A 27,770-nucleotide genomic window follows, 5' to 3' on the forward strand; every position below is an offset into this window, starting at 1 on the left:
CTCTCCAAGGCGAACTTAACCGGGACTTACGCCAGGAGAAGAAGATCAGAGACAGGCAAAGTCATCGAAAAGGACTTTGTTCAGCATTGGACTTCATCACAAAACTTCCTATCCAAGAACTCCCTTGTATCGTCAAAAATATATCAACCTACCCAAAGTCACTGCGTCATAGAATTCCATGCAGAGTAAATTATTCTTGATATGCGGTTGACTGTACTTGTCGCACAATGAAAATAACTTTAAAGAATGAATTTAAAGACCCTTGTTTGAAACTACGAATATGCAGAACTACGTAAGAGCAGATTTATTGAGGTCTCGCGACTTGCAAGTTGCAGTGTAAACCAACGATCAACTATGTTATAGATACTCAGGATATTCCTTAATACGAGTACGTAAGAAATAAGTAAAGATTTTAAGATGCTGATGATCCTTTATTATTTTCTCCGTTTGTATATACGCGTTAATTTCAGAAGTAAGATGTGGACGGATTTTGTTCTCAGTTGAAATATTGGTTAGGTTGGTTTTCTGACGAAGGTTTACATCTACGAATATAAATGTTACTCGTGCAAAGCCGGGGCGGGCCGCTAGCTTTAAATAATATTAGGTAGGAAAACTACCTTTAAAATAATCTGTGTTAAGCTTTCTAAGAATCACTTAAAAGTTGAACTCTAGTGGAAAATTAAATTAAAATCAAATATTTATAGGTATGTAATATGATGAGACGAAGGAATAAGAGAGAAAAAATAAAATCATTGAAAAAAAATTTACAAACAGAGAAAATATTAATGAAATTTCAATCGTTTCGTCGTCAAAAAAGAAAATATCTTCTTACCTTTCCATTCTATTTTTCTATCTATTTTGTGTGTTATCTATTTTTATATACATCTTATTGTGAACATTGTAAGCAAGCAAGCTAACTTTTCCACGTTTCCAAGCTAAAACTTAAGGACAAAATATCCCACATACAACATATACATTACAACTCAAATAGAGTCCCAAGATTACGAACGCATAATGTATTCATCTAAAACTCTATTTATTTCTCATATTACGTTTTGTTGGATACTTGAAATTTTCTTTACTCATTTTTATCGAAGAATAACGTCATTTCGAAAAGAAAAGAATAACAGTCATTAAATTGGTAAATTTCTGACGAATCATTTCTGTATTAAGGTCCAAATTACACATTTTTTAAGATTGTTTTGATCTGTGAATGAAATTAGGATACTTTAGGCAATGAGCTAGCAAACTGTCACTATTCAAATCTCAGTTCCACCCAGTTCAAATTTGGCCTTTCATTCTTGGTGAAAGTATTGGTTCTATCTACCCCATAAGGGATAAAAGCATTATCCTATTTCTTTACGACATCCATGGGAAGGATATCGTGATGGGTGGTTCTATTCTAGATTACCGAAAACACATGGTAATTTTAATAAACAAAAATTTTATTAAACTATAATATTAATATTGTAGGAAGTAACAGCAAAAGAGCTGTTATCTGACCGGTACAAATTCCATTTAAATACCTAGAAAGGCCTTCGTAGATTGATAGATAGCTTTTACCGAAATCCTTCGTGTAATTTGATTCCAAAGCTCGTCCATGATTGTTCATCAATGCCAAATAAGATGTAGGGCTGGTCTAAACACGGTTAGCTTTAAACCCGTGACCCTTTTGGTGGTTCAAAACTAAATAATTAGGTAACAGGCAGATAAATTAACAATTTAAACTAAATTTTACCCGCGTTAATTTACATGATGTAGTACTTATAATTAGTTAAATTTTTTGTATTCTATATGTAACCTATGGCAATCCTATATGTATATTGGTGTAACATACAAACTTAAAAAAACTTCCTCTCATTCTCTTACTTTTGTGTGCACCTTTTGGAGGTTTATACATTTTTTGGCACCTGGGTAATCAAATTCCACATTTTTCAGAGCGAAAATCACCTAATGTCAAATCTGGGTGATCAGAATCAACAAGATTTGATTAGATTTGATTCCACATATTTTGTTCCCTGAAATCACCTGATGGCAAATCCCTTGAGAGATTAAAATCTACAAGACTTAAACTATAATTATTTATTTCTTTATATCACTTGAATGATAAAATTCCATTCAGTTTTCGTTTTTTTTTTAATTCGTTTCCTGAAACTATTTTTAATTACATGCTAATAAAGGAGTATATTAACAAGTACATTTCAAATGCAAATTAAAAAAAATATGGTATGCTTTGAGAAGAAGTAAAAAAGTTTAGTATTTGGTCAGCGAGTAAAACCTTGAAAAATAAAACAATAAAAGACCCGTTAAATATTTTCGTGGTGCAATTTGATAATTTATTGACGTCAATTAATAGAAGTAACGTTAATAAGTGTTTTAATGAACAGTTTAATATATACTTTAATAACTGCAATATACCTAATGTCTCATTTTTATTGTCACTATTTTTTAAGCCCCGACACAAAAAGAGGGGTGTTATATCTAAGTATTATCATCTGTGACTCAGAAATGGATGAAGCGATTTAAATTTAGTTGTTTTTGGCTTGCGTGCGAGTGTTTTTAGACATGTTTAATAAGAATCGAAGTCTTGGAAGAAAATCTACGAAGGGCGGAGTTTGAACATAGTCTTCGGTAAAGGATATAAAATAATAAAATATAGGTTAAGGCTATTATTTTACACCATTGCCAAAATAAATGAACAAAAGACTCACCTGTTCAACAACATAGCTAGCGGCCTTCATGTAAAACTGTTTGTTGTTCGCGCCGAAGATCTTAAACCTGCCCAGACCGTTGATAAGCAGAGTCGGGGGTTTGTTGTCACCTTTGGAATGATGATGGTCGGTGAACATGCTGACTGACAGCTCGTGGATCCAGTCAGTCACCAGCATGTAATGCTCCGATCTGCAAAGAGATTGGCACTTGTCTTACAAAGATTATATTCCGTCTTATAAGGTACGAAAGTAATTAAACAACTAGATTTTATCCGAAGCTTCGCCCGCGCGAATTAAATGCCACCTACAAAAGAATACAGGTTACACGCATATTCCACGGGAACTACGCAAAATTTCAAGAACATTTGGTTTAGTATATAACGCTTAAAGAGACAACAAACAAACAAATATTTTTGCATTTATAATATTAGTTGTAATAGTCTTTAAATTATCAACTTCAAAAAGTATGTACTATTAGTAGTGCCGCCGGCATAAATTGGTAAGAACTAACTAACACACTTTTTGATTAATAAGAATACTCTTTTATTATGAAAATTAGGAATTTACTTGATAGCATTCTGTTATCAGAGGGATCGCAGGTCTCCGCAGGTTTGTTTCGTGATGTGTTTCATACGCCTGATTTAGTAACCTCAATATTGTCAAAAATGTAGCTCTCATTCGTTCAAAAAACCCGCAGCACAAATAAAAATGTGAAATAAAAACGAAGGCACTAATGATCCGAGCCAAACGTCTATGTAATGCAAGTGCACTTAAGGCCACAAGATCTCGAAGTACGAATAGATTGACTTCTGAACTTATTTCCAAGTTCGGACACCTACGTGGACTAAGGTCTGAAAAGGTTCCGTGCTTGGAATATTTAGTGACCGGGGTATTTATAAGTGTAGCCAACCCCAAATGTAGTTGCCCCTAAATGTTTGCGATGCCAAATCTACTTTTTACTTACAACGACTGTTTAAATAAACTGAACTGATTATTTTCACAGACTTCAGTTTGTAACTTTTATTTGCTGTAAAAGTGACGTTAGAATTTTTGGAGCAGACACCACGCTCAGATGATCGACCATGCTATTATACAGTTATATCACAGAGTAAGAATAAGCAAATCTAAACAATGGTCCAAGCAAGAAATACACGTTGAATAGAACGTTTTTATATCTTTTTACTAGATTTCCCTTTGAAAATCGATTTCTATGATCAATCGACAACAAATATTCTGCACTGTCGAAGTACTTTTCAGTTTCGAAACCCAAATCTGCAGCTTATTTCTTAGGTCATCCAACGAATAATTCCATGAAATATGCGACCTAAACAGCTCACACCGTCAAGAAAGAGGCTATATATGGATTCCAACACCTCGAAAAATATTTTATTGGCAAGACAAACAGCTATTAAGATTACAATATGTGATGAAAATAATTATCAAAGAAGCCAATTATAGGTCCTCATAGCTAGAATTATAATGGGTCGAAGAAAAAAAAAGATTTGAACATTAAAAGCTTATTTTGATTGAACCTTGTCAAATGTCAAATAATTTTCAGTTTTTATTTATGAAAGAGATTTTTGTCATTATTAGGTTACACACGGATCTACGATACAGTCACTTGTCAGGTTCATCGTGTATTTTTCAACGATGATATTGCCAAAATCATCGTTTTGTCGAATGATGGAGCTATAACATTAAAAAGTGAAGTGAAGTGACATTGGGGTTGGCAACACTGGTATATATGTCGGCTGTTTATTGGTCTTGTTATTTGAAAATCCTTTAGATATGGCCCATTGAATTCAGAATAATGTTAACAAGTTATTTACCTGCGATTTTGTCAGCGTGAATAACTATTTTTAGGGTTCCGTAGTCAAATATTCGTTTCCCGAATCGCCTGTTACAATATAATGTTACAAGTACGATTGAGATTTTACACCGGTGAAGCCTAAAACCTGAAAGCGTGAGGAACTCCCGCATTCACGGTACCTTCAAGACCGTGACTTAGTAGACAGTTTACAAAACAGCCGTCTGCTTTGGCACGGTCACGTCTTGCGGAAGGTACTGAGTATAGCGGGAGCGATGATTCGGCTCGACCGTCACCAAAGGGGAGATTTTCCGTCAGGCTAGGTGTTGAGACGGAGGTTATGTATATGGTCCAATACGTGAAATCTTTGCTTGCGCGATTTAGGTTTTTCGCTGTTTTTGACTGATAGCGTCGCGTGATTTTGTTTTTGTGACTTGTGGCGTAGTCGCCACACTGAGAAACAAAGGTCTGGTATTGCCGCCTCTGCCGGATCTAAGTATTAAGGGTGGGCAAAAGAAATGCCTGTCTAGGCTATGGATGTCGCTAGTAATGATATACGATCCAATTGAAAACTGGAAAAAGTGAAGGCAGAAAAGTCGGATGGCTACCCCGGGCCCCAGGCATCAGAGTAAGGGATGTAACTGGAATCACGCTAAGATAAGAGAGAGATTACCTATCGTAATCATAGAGGGCTCCATGGGGGTCTTGTGACTTCGGCTTCCTCACGATGAAGGCCCCGGCTGCTCCATCAGCTCTTTGCATACCAGAGTGGCTGTGCCAGAAGTGCGTGCCCGCGTGAGACGCGTTGAATTGGTATCTGAAATGACAACAAATATTATGAAAGTGCCGTGTGGTTCCCTAAACCAATAGAAAAAATAATAGACCACTCCATCTTTTTCCCATGGATGTCGTAAAAGGCGACTTGGGGAAAAGCTCATAAACTTGGGATTCTTCTTTAAGGCGATGGGCTAGCAACCTGTCACTATTTGAATCTATCATTAAGCCAAACAGCTGAACATAGCCTTTTGGTGGCAATATTGACGTGATTATATGTATGTATGTATCAAACTGCTTTTGTAAGTTATTTTTTTCTTAAGCTTCACAGCACTATTTAATTAATAAATTTTCATTATTAATGAGTGTTCCTATTTAATTGGTCTCCTGTTACGACATCCATGTGACTAAGAAGTTGATTATTACTTGATAAAGAAGCGTGGCTAAAGGCTTCACTTACGGATAAAATAACATACACGACAGGTTCGACGGAGCACAATCTCGCTGTTTCGAGCAATGATTTCCAATATCATCATGATGCTATCCAACCTTTGATAGGAGAAGTACTCCAAGAAGCAGAATATTACTAACCTAAAAGTAGTCTCTGGCAGTATCGGACACTGGGTGACATAAGGCGTGCCGTCCATGTAAGGAGTTCCTCTCTGATGTTGCCCGTGCCAGTGAACTGTGGTACTTTCCGTCATCAGGTCGTTTTCTACGTCTACGATCACTCGGTCATGTTGGCAGACCTGCAATGGAATATGTATGTTCAAAATTTCGTAAATTTAAATTTAGAATTAAAAGAATGGAATGAGTGACTGTACAATTATAAAAAATGATAACTTAGCAAGCGTCAACCGGGATTAATTAGTCTTAAAACTCGTATTTTCGTACCTCTTCATCTCTTTCGATGTAATTAGAAAGAGACGGAGGGAAACGGGAAATCAGTTTCTTGGAATCAGGAAATGAGATGGCAAAAGGCAAGGTTTGAAGTAAATGTTTCATTCATTTTTATAGTTTGATTAGTTTTTTATTTTTTTTTTTTGAAGTAAGTAAAATTTTATTTATTTATGTACACAAAATTATATACAGGAGCATTTAATACAGAAATTCTAGTACAAAGGTGCTACTTATTTCAAAAGAAATCTCCTAAAGATTAAGAAATCTTTAATGTAGGATTAGAAAACTTTGACCTTTGAAAAAACTGTTTGTTTTGAATTTTAGTGGCTTACAGCGTAAATTATTTTAGAAGTTCTAAAAGTTATAGAAAATACGATCAAAATGGTTCATACACTATATTTCTGTCATGTTAGCAATACCCAATTTTCTTTCGTAACTCAAACCGTATAAAATAGGTACCTTAAATATTTCGACGATTATTCCACCGGGAAAGCTCGTTTAAGCTCACCTGCCAAAAGGTTTCACATTCGCGTCGCATTACATAAATTATCTTTAAAATTACTATGGTACAGTAATCAAATTATCATATGAAATCAGCTGCAAATGAAATTTGATTATTTTTGGAGCTATAAGCTGAGTTTAAGTTTTAAACTCACCAATTTATTTTCAATAAAATTTAACTGCGTTTTACTATAACTCTTGAAATTACTAAGTCTAAACACTTTAATTTAACCTGAAGTTTCCTTTATATACGTCCATTTTTTAATTAGATAGGGCTATATAACAAACAAAAAACCTTAAATCAGATGCGTAAAATATTTTTTTACTACTCTATAATTTATTTATTATTATATAATTAAAAACAAATTCGTTAATTATGTTTAGATAATATCCGAGTCTTTCCCAGGAGGGTAAGGAAAGACTACATCTTTCCACTTGGAACGATCCCTGCATAATTCTTCCGCTTCATCTACGCTCATATGTAAAACTCTCTTCATGCAAGCAAGGTAGGTTCATAACTTTGTTGTAGAAAATAATTTCTTCGTCGTCTAAAATCAAGGTTTTCGCCGTTCCATTATTATTAAGTAAAGTAAGCAGGCGGAATCCTCAGACCGTGTTCTGAATTAGCTTGTCGAGATTTCAAGGGAGATTTAACTCCGACAGGACCTTGAAGATAAAGGTCTGGATAACGCGGAGGACCGGCACGTTCCACGGAAATTTAACGAAATTATTGTGCTTGAAAATTTTAAAATTATGTTACAAAATGTAGTTTGAGAGAATACAGGACAATCTTTCTGTTATCTCAGATGTTGTTCACAAAATTCTTGATTCTTTAAAGACGACACCTTGTATTTGAGTGAAGATTTGTTAAAATGATGATTGTTTAGCTGTTGCACTGTTACACTCAAAAAAATAAAAATAAAATATTATATTCGTGTTTTGATACCTATCCGCCTTGTCGAGTTATAATACAATATTTGTTAGGGATTATGTTCTTTGATTTCTGTCAACAACATACATAAAATCAAATGTAATGGTGCCATCTGTACTAACTATGGGTCTTTAGATAATTTTAAAATAAGAAAAAAAAACTAGTATGAAGTAGAAATAATACCCCTACAAAATAAGGTTCACCTAAAAATAGTAGCAGTATGTGACATTGTACATTTATTTAGTATTCACTCCTTTGTACAGTTAGTGAATTTTTTTCTAGATCTGCTTGTCATAAATATTTAGTCTAGTTTACCTACGAAAAACGAACCTAATTGATATTCGATTTTATACCAAAATATTTTCAAGTAATTTTATGCTTCATTGAAGATACGCCTACACTTTTATTTAACATAAACAAGTATCAAATTCCTGGAATGTTATTACAGCGCTGTTAGCTTGGAGCAGAAAGTAACTAAATACTAATATAATAAAAAAATAAACAGACATCTAGAATAAGGTCGCTCGATTTCTTGAAAATAAATTGGTGACGGGAAAGAGGCGTGATTTTGTGTATGTATGTATGTAAATTGGTGACATTTCCGATTTCATAGAGGTATCTAAGCGCTTAAAGGAAAAGCATAGATAATTAACATTCAATAATTCCAATGACTGATATTCTGATGACAGAATTGTACAAACTTATAATATCGTTAAAATTGAAATAAACATTTTATAATGCAATCGGTAAAACCGATGACGTGATACAGTCCGAAGGAACAAATATATACTAATTGCCTCCTTTGTCTAGTTGTCAATTTCGCCTTGTAGAGATGAAGTAGCTCTTAGAAAAACAAAACGATACATACCTTACGAAAATAAATATTTGCGAAGTCATGCTGCGGAAGTACTGCATATGTAGTTTGAAAAGATGACCGTAGAATCAAAGTCATGCAGGATAGAGATAAACTATTTTAAATTAACACCAAAATTACTTACTTCAATTTGCGGTCCAGGCATTTTTCTATTTACAACATTGAGTGCTCTATTCATCCCATCAGCTGGTATACAATCCGGTCGGAAGCAATCAGTGACATTGAATGGACAATCAAAGCATGCTTTGCTCATAGTCTGATACCATTCCAAATTGAAATGGTAATAACAAATCATCGGTTCTTCACCTTCTCTGCATTCTCTATGACAAGGATGTTCCCCATCAACTATTTCTCCTGTCACTTCATCGTATTGCACATGAGGTCTTATTTGAGCTCTTTTTATAGGCGTTTTACCTTTATCCGTGCCTTTAACTTCAACTCTATCTAAACTCTTATTTGTAACTTCATTAGTTAAAATATTCGATGTATTTGTAAAAAATACAGGCATTATAACTCTTGATGCGCTTTCAGGTGGTTTGAACGCTGTTTCATCGTTAACAACTTTAATATTATGGACTTCTGGTGGGTCTTCTATATCCACGTCCATGGATACATCGTCGATGCTTCGGTTACTACTTCTAGATTGTCTACTACTTTGCGTTAAGTTCTGTTCTGCTAGTGTTGTTACTTTGACTTCTGCTTCTGTTGTTGTTGGTGGCTGGGTCGTTGTTTCTACAATCGTCGTTGTTGTTACTGTCTGAGTGTTTATTACAGAAATACCTGTAACAAAGCATATAGTTGTTAGTGATGCAATTAAAATATAATAGCTAATTGTATTGACTTATTGATTGTAACTGAAATAATGCTATGAATATTAAAATTTAGTGTATTTATCATTCAGTCGCCTCCTATGTGTTACAGAAAGGAATAGATATAGTTCTTGTGCCGAAAGGCTCAAAAAAAGCAATACCCCATTAAGTTATAACATTAAAATGTTAATTAAAATACCGATTAATTTACTTGGAAATATAACGAGCTTATTTAATGTGTTCATCAATTTTATTACGTTATATATTAATCATTATTACAAACATATTGCCGCCAGTAGATGATTTCATACGTGGAAATTAACAAATTAATTTTATTGATATAAAGGATTGCTGTTTAAACTCTTAGAGAGTAGGCTCCTAATGCCTAATGTGCCAACCTGCCCACAAAACCCATCCGGGCCTTCTGGTCATTTGTGGTCGTGGGATCACCATGATACTCTCTAGCTTCTTTTAATGCTAATACAATTATTATATTATAAAAAATAAATATACACTTATATGCACTCTCTAACTTATTATTTGTTGTGTGTTTTTTGCAGATCTGTTTGCCAATCAGCAAAGACTTCCTCCTGCCTTTTCCATTCTTCTCTAAATTAAGCCACCCTTAATGTGGTTCCTGGCAACAATAAAAAAAAAGGACCACATCGTCTCGTTCCCATGGATATCGTTAAAGGCGACAATGGTACAGGCTTATAAACTTAGGATTTTTCTTTTAGGTGATGGGCTAGCAACCTGTCACTTTTTGAATCTCAATTCTATCATTAACAGCCGAACATAGGCCAATCAGTCTTTTCAAGACTGCTGAATCTGTCAACCCGGCAAAGGATATAGACGTGATTATATGTATGAATGTTCCTGCACTAAATTCAATATTTCACCGAAAGTCAAACTGTGTAAGGTTAAAAATATGAAGTTTTAACAATACGTTGCCTACAATTCGTGCATATTTTAATGAGTACATGACAGACACTCATCAACCTCTATTGATAATTAAGTGTGAACACGTTTTTTTCCCTAAGTTTATGGTCGAATCACGTGTTTCATCTCGTGATGTATGGATACAAATCTATCGAAATATATTGACTGACTTACTAAGTGACTGACATATTAACGCACAGCCCAAACCGTTGGATTAAGAGATTTTAAATAAAGAATGTACCGTTCTTCTTATGATTGTGGTTTTACAGATGTGATGCACTTACATAGGATTGCCTAATATTACTAGAAGATGAGTGATTAACGGGATATTTAGCTTTTTGTGTGCGAAACCGCAGAACTCTAGTATTCAGATCCAGATCCAAAAAAAAAACTAATATTCTTATACATCTTTACATACAGTTCATTTACTTAAAACATCTATATCCCTTGCGGGTGGACAGAGCCAAGCCAAGAATTTCGAAAAGCCTCGTTCAGCTACGAGAATAGATACGAGTATGATATGGTAGAGTATGTCAGGATGTCATTATTGATGTTACCCTTTCACGCAAAAACTACTGAACCGATTACAATAAAATTTGGTATGTAGGTATGTAGCTTAAGACCCACCCACTTGGCTATATATTGGCTACTTTTCAATAGGTACGAACGAAGTCGCGGGCGGCCTCTAGTATTATAATAAAACCGCAAACATCTGTCTTGTCTTTATACTTTAAAGTTTCGTATAAATCTATTGTTTCGAGGTTACACAGACTACTCTTATTCTGAAAATCATTACGAAAATTGATCAGAAGCTGAACGATTTGCAAAAGCTTGTATTTATTTAAGCGAATTCTTACTTCGACACATATAGGTAGGTACCGACCGACAAACCCTATGTACCCGGATCCATAAATTCGCACGTGTACATTTGATTACCTCAAATTATACGACCAGTTCATTGTCCTTGACTCACTGACTCGAATCAGTATTTTTTGTCTAAATATTCAATTACGTTAATCATTAATTGCTACAAAAAAGGTATTTATGTTGCCATCCGGTCGTTTTTGCACAATTATCTTAAATCTTAAAAGAACGGGTTATGAAATCAATTATTGCAAATCTGGCATGATACGAGTATATTACCTTAATCTTCTATAGGTACTTATAGATATAATACACTTAAGGCGATCGTGGAAAGTAGAAAGATGTAGGTAGTAGGTATCTGCCTAACTCTCTGGGAAAGGATAGAAGAGATTTTTTTTATGTTGATGTGTAAGGATGATTGGCATATATTTATTTAGTTTAAAAAATAATAATTTATAATCATTTCCCTTTTTATTCATTGATTGAAATATACTAACTCACATAAACTCAGAGCTTAAATTTCTGAGAGTGGAGACAATATATCTTTGTAATGCTGTCGATATCAAATTCAATCGCGCAGTGTTGCCAACTGTCTCCGACGAGAAGGCGCTAAATCTATCCCACAAAACTGCTAGATTGACACATTAACTAGCGCTTAAAATGTTTAAGACAATAAATAAAAACGTTACAATTTATAGAAATTACTTTTTTTTGCTCGTCTATTTGGTTTTCTACATCTGATACTTTTTAAAATTTCATAAATATTTGAGAAAAAGGCGCTTGGTTTCCAAAAATGGACGCTCGGAATTTTGGGCACTGACAAGGTCAAAGAGGCTAGATTTAGCGCCAAAATCGCTATGTTAGCAACACTGATCGCGCAACTGTCGCGCAACTATCTCCCACTCACCAATCAAGGATGTACGGAGAAGTTCAGAGCTAATCGCACCATTCATCTAGACGTATACGGCGATCGTGTGATCTTGGTACTAATTTCATTGATCAAATATATGTAATTAGCAATCTGTCACTATCTAAATCGCAATTTCATATTTACGCCATTTAACTGAACTTGGTCTTTTAGTCCTTTCAAGGCTGTTTTGACGATTGAAATAAAATTAATGTTCAAGAAACTATCTATATTTTGAGCTTAAAATGGTTTTGTAATATTTTTTCCTAGTCAATGTGAATGCACACAACTTAAGATGTATACGCTCTGTGTATGAATAATTTAAGGTCATTTGTCATGATTTTGCAATATTTGTTATTGCTTAGTTATGAGTATGTCTATTACCATCTAAAAGAGTCACGGTCATTGGTTTGATGATAATAACAACTTGTTCACATCAATGATATCATAGCGCAATAATTAATCTTTTTATTTATTGATGGCCGTCTATAACTTCATTTTTGTTTTTATTTATAACTAGTTTTTCCTCGCAACTCTGTTTGCGTGTTATTTAATTTACTCAAATTTCGGTATATTATATTCCTTTTGGCTTCTACATCACATGATCCAGATCTTTAGTTTTTATTTCGCCATAAGAAAATGCTCATCAGGTTGAACAACTTTTGTTAAGATGTCTAGGCATACGTTAGCCAGGCATACCTAAGAGCTTTATAACAAAAAAAGTTTCATTCAAATCCGTTCAGTAGTTAGACAGACCGACAGACCATTATCAGAACCATTCTACGCCTAGTATCAAGACAAACTAATCGCCGCGTGGGAATTGAAACCCGGTTCATTCCGGATACACCTCCCGCCACAGGACATCGCCTGTACATGAACATAAATAAATATATAAGGGACAAATTACACAGATTGAGTTAGCCTCGAAGTAAGTTCGAAACTTGTGTTACGAGATACTAACTCAACGATACTATATTTTATAATAAATACTTATATAGATAAACATCCAAGACCCAGGCCAATCAGAAAAAGTTCTTTTCTCATCATGCCCTGACCGGGATTCGAACCCGGGACCTGCGGTGACACAGACAAGCGTGCTACCGCTGAGCCACAGAGGCCGTCCGAACATATATCGAGTGTTTGTGAACTTATTGAACACCCACTCATGCAGTACATAATAAATACTAGAACACTATTTAAAGACATAGATGGACCACAGACTCGGCCTATGGTCCTTGTCATGCCTTTATGTTGTTCCGACTGTACATTGGAGGTTTGTATGTATGATAAACAAATCCTCGCAGATATTATCTACCAGTCATTCGTCATACGTCTTTATTACGGGATAGACAGAGCCAACAGTCTCAAAAAGACGGAAAGGCCACGTTCAGCTGTATGACTTGATAATGGAAGAAGTGAACTATTGCGACACGTTAAAGTATTTTCAACTAGACACAACCCAGACTTTCATTATCCATTATTCAATATTAAATATGTAATGACAAAACAAACAAAAGTTCTATTAAAATTTACATCATTTGCATTACGATGTAAAAGTAAATATTTCAAGCCTTTATTCGTGTGTTGCAATTATTTAAATAAAGCATAATATTTGTGATGTTACTGACTAAATATTGCAGAAAATTACACATTTAAATCCTGGTTAATTATTTAAGTTGCGTCATAAAACATTTGAATTAGTCAACTGAGTTAATGTAAAACGTAAGTTAGAATAAGTAATAATAATTATAAACTTTAATATGTAAGGAAGTTGGTAATGACTTTTCTTTAACAATAAGACCGAGTAATATAAAAAATTTCTACCATCAAGATTTTCATCAAGTCTGTGTTTGTATTTCGGAAATCTAAGTAAAGATTTTTTTTAAGTTTATATTTTATCTAATTTCTTAGTTACACATTTTTTATCTTCAAGGTATATTTATCATATCAAACGGGACGTCCTGGCGTCAGGTCAGGATAACCCTTAACGACCCTGCATAAAGGTTTGAATGTGGATGAAGCATAAAAGTATACAAGGATCGTGGCAAGTGGAAATATATGTAGTTCCTGCCTATTCCTCCGGTAAGGAGGTGACTTTGTGCACGTTTGTATTTTATTTCAAGAAAGTGCAAATAAGATTGCCTTTTTAGATTAGGACCACTATATTTCTTTCTCAAGGATGTCGTAAAAGGCGGCTAAGGGAAATGCTATCAATCGGAAAATTATTTTTGTTGGCGATGGGTAGGCAACCTGACACTATTTAAATCTCAATTCCACCATAAAGCCATACTAATTTGGCATTTCAGTCTTTTCAAGACTGTTGGCATTGTCTACCCCGCAAGGGATATAGATGTGATTATACATATGTATATTTGTACACTGTTCTTTAACCCCATGTCAAAAAGTACTTTACCTCTCCAATTAGAACCTTCGCACGGAATCCTTATCTCCCGATGTATTGTGTGCGCACCTTTATCTGGCACATGTAGTACGCTTGAGGATTTAACAATTTATGTGTAACGGCATTTATTTAGGGTTGAGCACATCGCGGTATTCGAAAGTTTTTTTTTTATTTTCCTCAGAAAAAAGTTGTATATTTATTGAATTTTTAATGTCTCACCTGTCAAGGTATGGATACCACTATTAAAAACAAAAAAGGTTTTGAGGTTTGAACCCCGATCAGTTCGTTTATTGTATTTTATATGTAATTCTCAAAATACCATCCCCCGTAGCATGGTACGCGCGACGCCGTTTTCATTGCCTCAAAAGCTATCCCTGTTTCGTCTTTTATTATGACGTGAAACGAGACAGCGATACTTTTTCACGCGATTCAGAACGATGTCGCGCGTACCATGCCACGGAGGTAGGTTCTTAATTTTTGCCGGCATTCATGAATACCCCCAAAACAACTAATATCTTTCTACTTATATGAAATGAGTCATTATTTCTTTTTTTTTTAATTTAGTTAACACTTTTACATAAAGCATGACAACCCTATCCACACCTGGTTTACAAAATTAGCAGGGGGTAAATCCAGCCTGAGGCGTTATCCTGAGTGTTAATTTTAAGTGTGTTTATCTCGTACAATAAGCTTCATACGAGTATAATCTACATAAAAATAAAAATATACTTACTAATAAATAATACTAAGACTGTCGATCCCATGACACGTGTGAAAAATTGCTTGTACATCGTTGCAAATCTGAAACAATTACAAATATCAATTAGTATAAGTTGTACCGGCGCGTACGTACTCACATAACGTAATGTTATTCAAACGGCTTCAAATGTTTTTCTTATAAGTATAATAGCTAGCCCCCGACTTTGTCCGCCTTAAATCTCGTTAAATTGAAAACTATTATTGTAATCCAATGTCATAGTTGCATTTATGCTCAGTTTTTTTTTGTACAAACATTCGCATTTAAAGTTACTAGAATAAGATTTAATTTAAAGAAAAATATTTACATTTAATTAAAAATCCCATAAATAAAATGTTTTTATTTTTAGGGTTTAAATTTTATACATTTATTCCACTCTTCCTACCCGTGATGTAGGCGTGTGTTTTTTTTCTCGAGTACTTGATTATTCCATGGTGTTATCATGAAAAAGGCCTTTTGAAAATATTTTGGATATACAAACACGCTTTCAAAGACCATTTTATAATTTACATAATTTAATATTTTATGCTTTTGTGAAAACAAGGAAATAACGTTTATTTTGGATTCTCTATCCATATTATACTAGTATTATTATAAATTTGTTTGTTTGTCTTTTTCACGCGGTATCTACACGTACTGGACTTACTTAAAATTTTGCTTTTATATACGAGTAGGTACAATTAATGGTCTGCAAAATTACACAGGGTATCTTTTAAGATACTTTATCTCGTTACTACAATTCCCGAGGAATTTCTGTAAAACCTGATTTCTTTTAGTAGCGCTAAATTCGTTGTTTTTGTTCGCTCACTGCCGTTTCCGCAGGAATTTTGAAAATACTTACTCTTAACCCACGACGGAACTTACATGTGAAATTTTAAATCATTTTGACAGCTCAATATGGGTTATTTTATCCAAGCATTATAAAAAAATGTGTTTTAAAAAAAGAAAGATTAACAGAATCATATACGGCGAGTTCACACGACCACACATTACGCGATGACCGACCTCGCCGCTTATTCTGAACCACTAATTGACTACACGCTAATATTGTGGCTGCGTTCAACATTTAGTGGAATATTAAAAGGATTATAGAATGCATACTGGTATAAAGGAATATGTTAAGTGTCTATTATTAATCTGTTTATGTAAAAGCTTTAAGATTGTGATATTACATATAAGTATTGTTATATTATATTGGTTTGTAAGTAAGTATTATGACTGTTATAATGAGCATTTTAGAACATGAGAAGTGATTGATTCTGGCCAGAAAAATATATTTTTATTCAGATGTTTTATCTCTGAAACATACTTAAATAAAAAAAAAACAAGAATAACTCTTTTGAACCTTACTCATTTTGCAGACATCGTATAAATAAAGAAAATTCCCTTCAAATACTCTAGAGATATACGGTAAGACTCTAATGTCTATTTATAACCGATAATGTGTTTCCATTACTTTCCATAATATATTTAATTCCCACCGGAATTGCGATAGAGCAAGGTAGTATAAAAAATATAAAACAAAGTACGTATTTTTTTTCATTCTTCCTTACAAAAAGTATTATAGGAAATTACTTATTGAATTTTAAAATAAAATGTTCCCGTGGGCTCCCGAAATGGGTAAAAATACATACATATGGTCACGTCTATATACCTTGCGGGGTAGACAGAGCCAACAGTCTTGAAAAGACTGAATGGCCACGTTCAGCTATTTGGCTTAATTAACCTATCGGATAAAAAAGAATCTCAAGTTTGTATTATAGTTTTTGCGTGAAAAAGTTACAAACACACATCCATACAAACTTTCGTATTTATTATATATGTATGTAGGATAGGATTGAACCGTCTACGATATATCCACGCATATCAACATATATTAACCGCATTACAATCACGTTTCTATCACATCGCGACGAGATCGCCACCGTTCGTCAATCGTGCTACGTAATAATGACGCGTCAGTGTTACGTCAAGCGTTTGTGTGTCAATGACAAACATTTTGTAGGCGCAATGAATACAGAACAAATACCGCACTATCGCACGTATCTGTGCTCTGTGGCAGTGAATACAGAGCAAAGAAGAAAGTTCTAGTCGTAGAATACGGTATATCCATACTACCATTGGTCAGACTTAGACCAGACGAAATCATTAAATATTTACAAAATTATAAATATCTCAAAAACTACTTAACCGATATTTATGCGCTACGAACTTAAAAATTCTATTGACAAATCCTACATATATTTTAAATTTCATCATAATCAGACCACCGGTTAGAAAGTTATCACGTTACAAACATAGATACATATAAACGTACTAACAAACAAACAAAAAATGTATTTTCGCCCTAAGTTGATTGGTAGTATACATTGGTAGCATACATGTGAATGATTGTTCGTGTAATTGTCAGTTATGAACTTTGCTCTGTGATAACGAACACAGAGTAAGAGACCGCGTTGGTTACCTGAGTAGTCTGCCCTCTGTGCCGCTGAATCATCATCGACCTTGAAATTAATTTGATAGGCAGTTTGTCAATGATAATGCTATTAAGTTGGTCAGCGGACTACATGCGTACGATATAGTTACACTTAATTATAATATGTTGTGTGCGTATTTTGGGATAAGTATATTGGTACATACATACAAACATACCTATGGTCACGTCTATATCTCTTGCGGGGTAGACAGAGCCAACAGTCTGGAAAAGACTGAATGGCCACGTTCAGCTATTTGGCTTAATGATAGAATTGAGATTCGAATAGTGACAGGTTGCTAGCCTTTTGCCTAAAAAATAATCCCAAGTTTGTGAGCCTATCCCTTAGTCGCCTTTTACGATATCCATGGGTAAGAAATGGAGTGGTTCTATTTTTTTTGTCAATACAAATGCCGTGTGGTTCCCGGCACCAATGTGCCGGGAACCACACGGCCGTATATTGGTATTTATAGAAAATCATAAAATCAAAATGTATATAAGTATTTTTCAAAGTTAGTAATGCTGAAGACTTTCAGCTCTATTGTAACAATAGTTGCCGGCCTCAGTGGCGCAGCGGTAGTACACTTGTCTGGGACATCGGAGATCCCGGGTTCACATCCCGGCCAGGGCAAGCTGAGAAAGGAACTTTTTCTGATTGGCCTTGGTCTTGAATGTTTATCTATATAAGTATTTATTATAAAATATACTATCGTTGAGTGAATTTCTTGTAACACAAGTCTCGAACTAACCTCGAGGCTAACTCAATCAATGTGTTATTTAATTAGTAATTACGGTAAATGTCCCATGCGGGGTAGACAGAGCCCACAGTCTTAAAAATACTAATAGGCCTCTTACAGCTGTTTGGCTTGATGATAGAATTGAGATTCAAATAGTGGCATGTTGCTAGTCCATCGCCTAACAAAGAATCCCAAGTTCATAAGCCTATCCCTTAGCCGCCTTTTACGACATCCATAGGAACGAGATGGAGTGGTCCTATTCTTTTTTTTATTGTTGTCGGGAACCACACGGCACTAGATTTGTTATAGGAAATGTAAATCAAATAAGAAGATTACATAAAACAAAATGCCATCATCACGCTCCTGGCACTTATCCCGGATTACTCCTCTTTGAAAAGGAGCCCAGGGTGCCAGTTTGAGTAAAACACTGGCCTACAGCCTGGTCTCCTCAAAAAAAAAATTAATAAATCATGAAATTTACACCACAACTTCATACTATTTAACAAAATGAAATATTATAAGTAAACAGAAAGCCACTTTACGCAATTAACTTATTTTAATTAACCCTTAAAATTACAACTGGAGAACCACTACACCACTTTTTATTTTATTTCGCGGAGTTTTCACAAATTTGTGAGCGAATTTAAAGGACGCCGGGAATTGCAAAATTTTGTTAAAAAGTTACCGAGCGCGCTCGTAGACTTACTAAAACATAGAACTGACAGCTAACATTAGTCACTTCAGTGTTTAGTGCACTTTTTGCAAGGTGAAGGTGCGTCTATTAAATAGTAAAATACGCCACAGCTATTTTCGCCCGAACGAAAAATCCCGCGGGAATTCAGTGAAATCCTTCCTTCGGGAATGCGTTCATCATAATTTCTGCATAGTCACCGCCAAATGTAGCCCGTCCTATCGATAATAGAAATAGATTTATTTATTTAAAAAAAGGATACAAGGTATCACTTAATGACATCAACATAAGTTAAGTACGAGTATATTTGAATCTACTACTGCTTCCAAAGCGCAAGTATAAAAGAAGCGGCGGAACAAACTACACTGGCTATATAGAAGGCACTATATAGAAGAAGATAGGTATATTAGCATTATTGTTAAATTTACATTATGATAAGCTTGAATAACTGAGAATTGTGGGCACGGCTTAAATTTAAAAATTTATAATCAGCCTGTATTTGAGACTCCCCTTGTGAGTTCTAGTAAGATAAGTCCTTTTTTACATGTTGGTAGTTGTTTTAAGAGTATAACAATATTATATCATTCTATTTAGCTTTTCTATGACATTACAAGCCTTTTATCTCAATATTGTATAACTTTAGCATAAAAAGTTTCTTCAAGATTGTGTTTTATTTTTCTCTATAATTTTATCAAAGCCACACTTAGTGCAAATTAACTAGTTTTATCAATTAGTACCTAAAGGTGATTAAACCAGACCGTGCGGATGGCGTCGATTTTGTCCTACCCTAGATGGCTAAGATAAATGATTATGAGCAAAAATGTGTCAAAAAACTAATTTCCCCAGACGTGGGATACAGTTACATAAATTTATTGCTTCCGTGTACACCTATATTTCAAATTTCAACAAAATTGTTCGATTAACTCTTGACTAATCAGGGCAAAGTTAGTTTACCTTTTGGGGTTATGTGCCGTAATAGCGAAAAGGGTAATATAAAGGGTAATATTCTTATATTTTTTAAAGTAGGTATTACTTTAAAACTTGCCTGACATCGCTTGAAATGTTTCAACACTCATAATTAAATTAATTTCCTCTAAGAGTTAGTTTAAAACAAAATGGAATATCGAAAAGCCATGATCTTAGCCTTGTAAGGATTTGACATTGAATTTGGATGCGCGATGGCTTGTGAAATTTAATGATTCATTGTGTCAAAATAAAAAAGAACAGAAGTGAAATTTATAAAAAACCAAATGCAGTCGTTGTGTGAACCTAATGTGATACCAGTCGTTAGCCGCGAACTTAGACCTCAGAAATACAAAATTGATCTTTAATTTTATTATCTCAAAGTTGATTTGTAGATTTGTACTAGCTTAAACCCACGACTTCTTTCACTATTACAAGTGCACTGACTGTCATCTAAATTAAAAAAAAACCTATGCTTTATATAGCCCTCTTAGGAGTAATTTCTGAATATCACAGTTTTTAAGTTGAACTAAGCCTAACACATAACAAAAGCCTACCAAAAGTTTCCACGTGATTCGAGTACAAACAGACAGACAAACAGAAATATATTACATGTATAGAATGTATAGATGGATTTTTTAAAAAAAAACAATTCAACCTCATACGCCAGTTCTATACTTTCATTATTTGACACAAAGAATGGCAGGTAGATAATGGACAATTAAACGACTTTCCGTGAACGTTTCTCTGTCAATTTGGTATTGTTTTTGACGACCTTGTATGGTCACAAGGTTGTTGATGGGCCTGTTAGTGAATGGTCATTTGTTGATTTGTTACCTCAATCACGGGTTATTTTCCGAAATAATATATAATTAAATAAGTCTGGAGAAGGACACCTGTATTCTGTTGTAAATGGCGCTAAATTCGTCGCTTTTTGTAGATGACTCTTTATCCACGAGGACGAAGCTGCGGGTAAAAGCTAGTATCTCATAAATTCTAATGTCGACCCGACATAGTAACCATATAAATTGTATTGTAGACCCAACGTAGTTAGTGACCTGTGACTTTGTGACATTTTCAGAAAAATAATTATCCCTAACAAAATTACAAAATAAAATGTTTGTTTCATCTTGTTTGCCAAATTAAATAAATAGAAAATGTAAGTACTTATAAAATATTTCAAACTTAGCGACACGAAAATGCCAATTAGTATTCAGAATGTTTTGGTAACGAAAAGTAAAATAAATTGAGTTATACGCCCACATTAGCGATGTTGGTCTTTGAAATACATTTATTTCAGTTAGAAACATTTGAATTAAATGACACTAAGAGATCATCCCGGTTTCGCCTTCTCGCGTGATTCGAGATATTTTCTTTTTCACAATAAAATAGTCTAAATAAACAAAATCTTCAGAAATACAGATGTTGTATACAAAATAAATTTTACAAACACACATATATATAGTCACGTCTGTATCCCTTGTGGGGTAGACAGATCCAATAGTCTTGAAAAGACTGATAGGCCACGTTCAGCTGTTTGGCATTTCACATACAAATATTCTAAAAGATTATTGGTGTTATTCAAGTGCAATATTAATATATAAATAGGATTAATTAACTGACTGGTTAATAATTTGCCTGTTAAGGCATTTGGCATTACAATTCAGTAGACAGAGCTTTAATACACAAGAATTAAAGCCTTCAGATGGATTGCGTAATGATGGAAGTGACATTCAGATTAAGTCAAATCCCAAATGTCTTGTTTGCATTTGAAACGGCCCCTGTGGCGCAGCGGTAGTGCGCTTGTGACCCCGGAGGTCCCGGGTTCGAATCCCGGCCGGGGCATGATGGCTCTTTCTCTGATTGGGCTGGTTCTTAGTTGTATGTTTATATGTCTTAGTATTTATTATAAAATATAGTATCGTTGGGTGTGTATCTCGTAATACGAGTTTCGAACGTACTTCGAGGGTAACTTAATCTGTGACAAATAACACAGAAATACGTACATATATATCACGTATATATTTTCAATCTGCACGAGCAGAGAAGCATCTAGCATACAAGATATTTTTCCCTCCCGATCAGTAAGCCTAAGTAGAACATCATCCAACAAAATGACAAAAAAAAACAAAATGTCTAAATATCAGTGTGCCTAGCGCTAGCTGATCGCCTATGTAGCGTCTTATCGAAAGGTCTATATGACAAAACGCCTTTTTAATTCGCTTCTAAAATCACGAATTTGTCCATCATTTTTAATGAAAAATAAAAAGTTCGCAAAATCCAACCGCATTTCACTGCATAACTAAAACGCCGCATTCGCCTAATTACCAAAATACGGAAAGTATAGAAGTAAAGTTCGTGTAATTTTTGATGTTGTCCTTTTTTATGATTTTGCTGTGTGGTTCCCGGCACCAATAAAAAAAGAATAGGACCACTCCAATTCGTTCCCATGGATGTCGTAAAAGGCGACTAAGGGATAGGTTTATAAACTTGAGATTCTTCTTTTAGGCGATGGGCTAGTAACCTGTCACTATTTGGATATTAACTCTATCATTAAGCCAAATAGCTGAAGTATTCGAGACTGTTGGCTCTGTCTACCCCGCAAGGGATATAGACGTGACCATATGTATGTATGTATGTGTATGTATTAAGCCAAACACCTGAACGCAGCCTATAAGTTTTTTCAAGACTGTTTACTCTGTCTAACCTGCAAGGAATATAAACGTGACTATATTTATGTATGTATAATTATTCAAACCACACTCCCATGCATTCACTCATCTTTTATAATTCGCATCAAATTTTCTGTTGGTTACTACAAAAAGTTTATTTCAACTAAATTATGAAAAATTCATATAATTTTGTATGGACAGGCCATTTTAGTTCAAAATAACTGAGTTCAGAAAAACAATTATTTATCATTCATTTTATTTACTGCACATGAATAAGAACTGTTAATACAGTTTAATAAAATAAAAGAAACAGTAACAACCTATATATAGTTCACCACTAATTGCATCCAAAATACATTATACTATAATACATTCAGTCAGAAAAGTATCGGGAATGGATTATTTATTTATGGTTCCAAATTCAAATTTTTGTTTTTTTTGTTGTTGTTAGATTGGCACAACTGTTTTCCATTTTGGCGCGGAGTTTGAGTTGCATCTGTTGTTTACATTAAATACAGTGCTATTTTTAGTTATATCATATCTAGTGTGTATTGCTAATTTCATAATGGATAAAAACATCGAACAAAGAGTTTGTCTTAAATTTTGCATTGCCAATGGAATATCGTGTTCGGAGTAACTGAAAATGTTACAGAAGGCTTACGGTGAATCGACTTTATCAAAAACTCGTGCTTATGAGTGGTACAAAGCGTTCAAAAGCGGTCGAGATGTGATGGAAGATTTGCCTCGCTCTGGTAGGCCATCAACGTCTGCAACTGAAGTTAACATCGCAAAAGTGAAGGAAATAGTGACTGAAAATCCTCATTCAACTTTGAGAGAGATAGCCACCGAACTTTCTGTATCTCACGAGTCGATCCGTACCATTTTAACTAATAATTTGGGTATGAAACATGTTGCCGCTCGGCTAGTCCCAAAAGACCTGAATTTTTTTCAAAAACTCAATCGCATGAGAGTCGCTGAGGACATGCTAGAACGAGTCAATTCCGACCCAACATTCATGAAACGCATTGTTACTGGTGACGAGACGTGGGTTTACGAGTTTGACATGCAAACTAGTCAACAAGCTTCGGAGTGGCGCCTTCCAACTGAACCGAAACCGAAAAAACCACGCCAAAGTCGTTCAAAAGTCAAAGTCATGTTGACTGTTTTCTTTGACTATCGCGGTGTTGTGCACTCGGAATTCTTGCCGGAAGGTCAAACGGTAAATAAGGAATATTATTTGAGTGTTATGCGGCGTTTAAGAGAGCAAATCCGACGAAAAAGGCCAGATTTGTGGAAAGAAAATTCTTGGATTTTGCACCATGATAATGCACCTTCGCACAAGGCCATCATTGTGAACGAATTTTTAACCAAACACTCAACAAATACCATCGCGCAACCACCATATTCACCAGATATGGCTCCAGCCGACTTTATTCTTTTTCCTAAACTCAAATTACCACTTCGTGGTACCCGTTTTCAATCGGTAGAAGACATAAAAGAGAATTCGCGGCGAGAACTGACCTCAATTCCGGAAACAGCGTTTAAAAAATGTTTTGATGATTGGATTATTCGTTGGCGTAAGTGTATCGTTTCTAAAGGAGCATATTTTGAAGGTGATAAAATAAATTTGGATGAATAACAAACAGTTTGTGTATTATTGATCTTTTCCTGCTACTTTCTTGACAGAGTAGTATACACACTCATATCCCGTCTTTATCTTCAATCATACATCGAATGACTCAAAAGGGGTTAAGTAAATCTAATTTATAAGTAAAACCTTTTATATCTTACTTTCATCATTAAGACCAGAGATAGTGACAGGTTACCCCATCGTGTAAATAGGAATAAATTTTTCACTCTTCACTTATCTCTATGATCGATGTTTTACATAATTACTATGCGGGGCAGTTCACCCGCAACAAAATAACTGTGCCCACTGGGCCGAGTTGCAGATGCGAGTGCAAAAAATTAAAAAAAAAATCTCAGTATGTGCCAGTCTAGTGACTGCTAACGGATTAATATGGTAGGGTGTAATGTAATTAGCTAGCAAACTTCACACTTCAGTTCAGACGTAAAGAAATTTGAATTAAGAATCTATGCTACGAAGATTGTTATTTTAAAAATTCTTTTTTATTTGTTCCTATTTTCCAAAGATAAGCCTAAATTTTTTTTTTTTACATTTTCTCGTTATCTTAGTTTGGTTATAATGTCTACCTATGGTTATTTAAGTTTAATTAATTAGGTATATTTTATGATTATTCTTCTGTGTTACTTTTATATATACACACATTAAAGATAAAGGTAGTCTAAAATATAAATTAATGTGATAAGTAGGTCATGAATGAACAGAAGTTCCTTATAGATGCGGTTAAACCCTACGCGAGAGGAGTCGGGGTGCAAATCTAGTAGTAAATAATCCTGCTTCGCTTCCATTCGTTTGCATACATAAACTGAATTAAATAAATGAATTTAACTGTGCCGGATTTAAACGCTATAGGCTAGTATTAATTGCATTTTATTATTCAATCGTGATTGTTTTAATAAATGTATTAATCGTATTGTAAATGGTTTATTGTTTCAACTGGCGTAGAAATGTGCAAAGTTGTTTCATTTTACCTGATGTCAAACTGGAAAAACTAAGAGGTTTTTGACGGCTTCTATGGCGCAGCGGTAGTGCGCGTTTTGTCACCAGACACCAGAGGTCCCAGGTTCGAATCCCAACCAGGGCATGATGAGAAACGAACTTTCTCGGATTGTCCTGAGTCTTTGATGTTTATCTATATAAGTATTTATTACAAAATATACTATCGTTGATTTAGTATCTCGTGACACAAGTCTCGATCTTACTTCGAGGGTAACTCAATCTGTGTAAATCTGTCCCGTATATATTTATTATTTGTTTTTCAGATTCAGTAGGTTCCCTAAGAATGCTTCTTTAATTGTGAGATATCCTGCTTCTTACAAATATTTTTGCAAAAGTTTGTAAGGATGAGTGGACGTATGTTTGTTACTCTTTCGCGCAAAATGTACTGAACGGATTTTAATGAAATTTACTACACGGATAGAAAAATCTACTGTACATTCATTGGGTTACAAACCAATGGTTTTACCATGAAAGAAAACATCTCGAGGAAATCTGCAGATTTAGGCAAAAAGTTACGAAGGTCAGGCGGAAATCTATATATAAGTAGTAGAGTTTATATATAGAATTGTAGAATTCTACCGTCGTCTATTCTACCGTCGCTAAATGACTGAGTGACTGACTGACAACGAACAGGGCGTAATAAGATGAAATTGGTTAATAGTGTTTGGTATGCAGTTTACTTGTGTGGTCTAGAGGTGGCATAATTTCCAAAATTCCCGCGGGATTGGCAATGAACGGGATTTTTCGCAGGCGAAGCCGCGGGCGAAATAGCTCTTTACTTTACCATATAAGGTCATGGATAGTATGAAAGTATGAATATGAATTACACCGAACGTTATCTACATCCTCTTGTTTTTAATATTTACATGAATAATTTATTTATCTTAACTTTATGCACGTAAAATTTATGACTGGTGGACTAAATAGCTTTAAGACATTCTCTGCCAGTTGAGCCTTTGGACCAAACTGAGATGGATGTACGGTTGGTGCGATAACTGTAAAAGATGTAATAATATAAATATGAATAAAAGGTCACATAATATAACAGTTTATATACATACGCATGTCTTTAAATATATACTCCAAATAAAATAAACATACATATACTACATAAGCTGAATGATTATCTCATAATGATGATTATAATAATGTCCTTTATTTAAACTTTATAAGATTATTGGCAAGGTTAAATGCGTGATCAGACGAGGACTCAAATTGCAAGGTAAAACAAATCCGTATGGAAAAACACATGCTTTGGTCCAGGATGCGAGAAAGGATCTGGTATGTCACGCGAGTAGAATTTATGAATTTAATTGGTACGAGTATAATTATAGCTTGATGTGTCACACTCTTTTGTTTCTGCTTACATATTACCTGAGTATTTTTTAATTTTAGACTTGAAGCGTATGTGCTTCGAATTTTTATATTAAAAATACTTATCTGTTGCACTGCACATCGATTCGCTTGTACATTTATTTGTACGATTGTAATATTTTTTCTTGGTATTATTAACAACTGTCAATTAATCCAATTATTTAATGAAAAAAAAATCTTATTTCATATTTTATATAAAATATTTATTTCCTATCTGTTTATAAAAGGCACTTCAAAGATAAATTGTGTTTTCAAAATGATATTTCTTGTAATCTGAACAATGTAAATACATTTAAGTGCGTACAACTATATTGAAAATATAACATACGACATGAATTCTTGAACATCAGAGATTAATTAAATAACAATTTTATGGCTAGTGAAAAAGTATCAAAATTATAGCAGTTATATATATATATAAATGCATGTAAAATATTTGTTGCCTGTTTGCAATAATAAAATGGGGTTTAGAAAGAAAATTTACATTGAAATAAGAATTCTTTTTTAACTTCTTGCTAAGGCCATAGTTAATTCTAAAGGACAATCATTAATGATTCTGCACTAATTTAATTAAAAAACAAGTTAATATTTATATTAACAAGGCTTTATTCAAATACGTACGAGTAAGTGAGGCAGTTTAGATAAATTCAACAAGAGTGCGGGTCAAGGAGAGCCTAGTGAAGAAACTAACTGGTTTGGGTCTTATAGGATACGTGGTAGATGCACTTTTAGTACTTTTTTTTTGTTAGGAGACATAACAAAGATAAAGCGAGCCCCAGAGTACAAAACTTGTTTTATGGGATACTTATTACTATATCTATACATATAATTAAACAGTAAAAAAAGTTTTCGTATGCCTGAAAATAAGTTTACGCGGAAAAATTCGAAATATACGCGGACGAAGTCGCGGGCAACAGCTAGTTTTATAATAAATATAAAACTTGAGACTACTAGGCCAATCAGAAAGAGTTTAATTTGCATGATAACGGGATCAACCCCGATCTATGTTTCTGTAGTATTTTTTTTATATTAACCGTTTGA

The 27,770-nt window shown here is 34.3% G+C and overlaps 1 protein-coding gene across 4 annotated transcripts in view; it reads right to left on the reverse strand.

Moving 5' to 3' along the window:
* Positions 1 to 27,770, reverse strand: part of LOC106135292 (uncharacterized) — an 87,632-nt gene that overhangs the window by 33,400 nt on the left and 26,462 nt on the right. For all 4 annotated transcript variants that reach the window (XM_013335549.2, XM_013335548.2, XM_060951762.1 and 1 more), the window contains exons 2-6: positions 15,152 to 15,219; positions 8,623 to 9,278; positions 5,884 to 6,041; positions 5,192 to 5,335; positions 2,712 to 2,901 (exon numbers count right to left, since the gene is read on the reverse strand). In XM_013335549.2, the coding sequence (XP_013191003.1) occupies positions 2,712 to 2,901; positions 5,192 to 5,335; positions 5,884 to 6,041; positions 8,623 to 9,278; positions 15,152 to 15,209 (1,206 nt within the window). In that variant the 5' untranslated portion in view covers positions 15,210 to 15,219. The remainder of the gene's footprint in view (positions 1 to 2,711; positions 2,902 to 5,191; positions 5,336 to 5,883; positions 6,042 to 8,622; positions 9,279 to 15,151; positions 15,220 to 27,770) is intronic.

Source organism: Amyelois transitella, chromosome 26 (assembly GCF_032362555.1).
Source record: "Amyelois transitella isolate CPQ chromosome 26, ilAmyTran1.1, whole genome shotgun sequence".
NCBI classification, from domain to species: Eukaryota; Metazoa; Arthropoda; class Insecta; order Lepidoptera; family Pyralidae; genus Amyelois; species Amyelois transitella.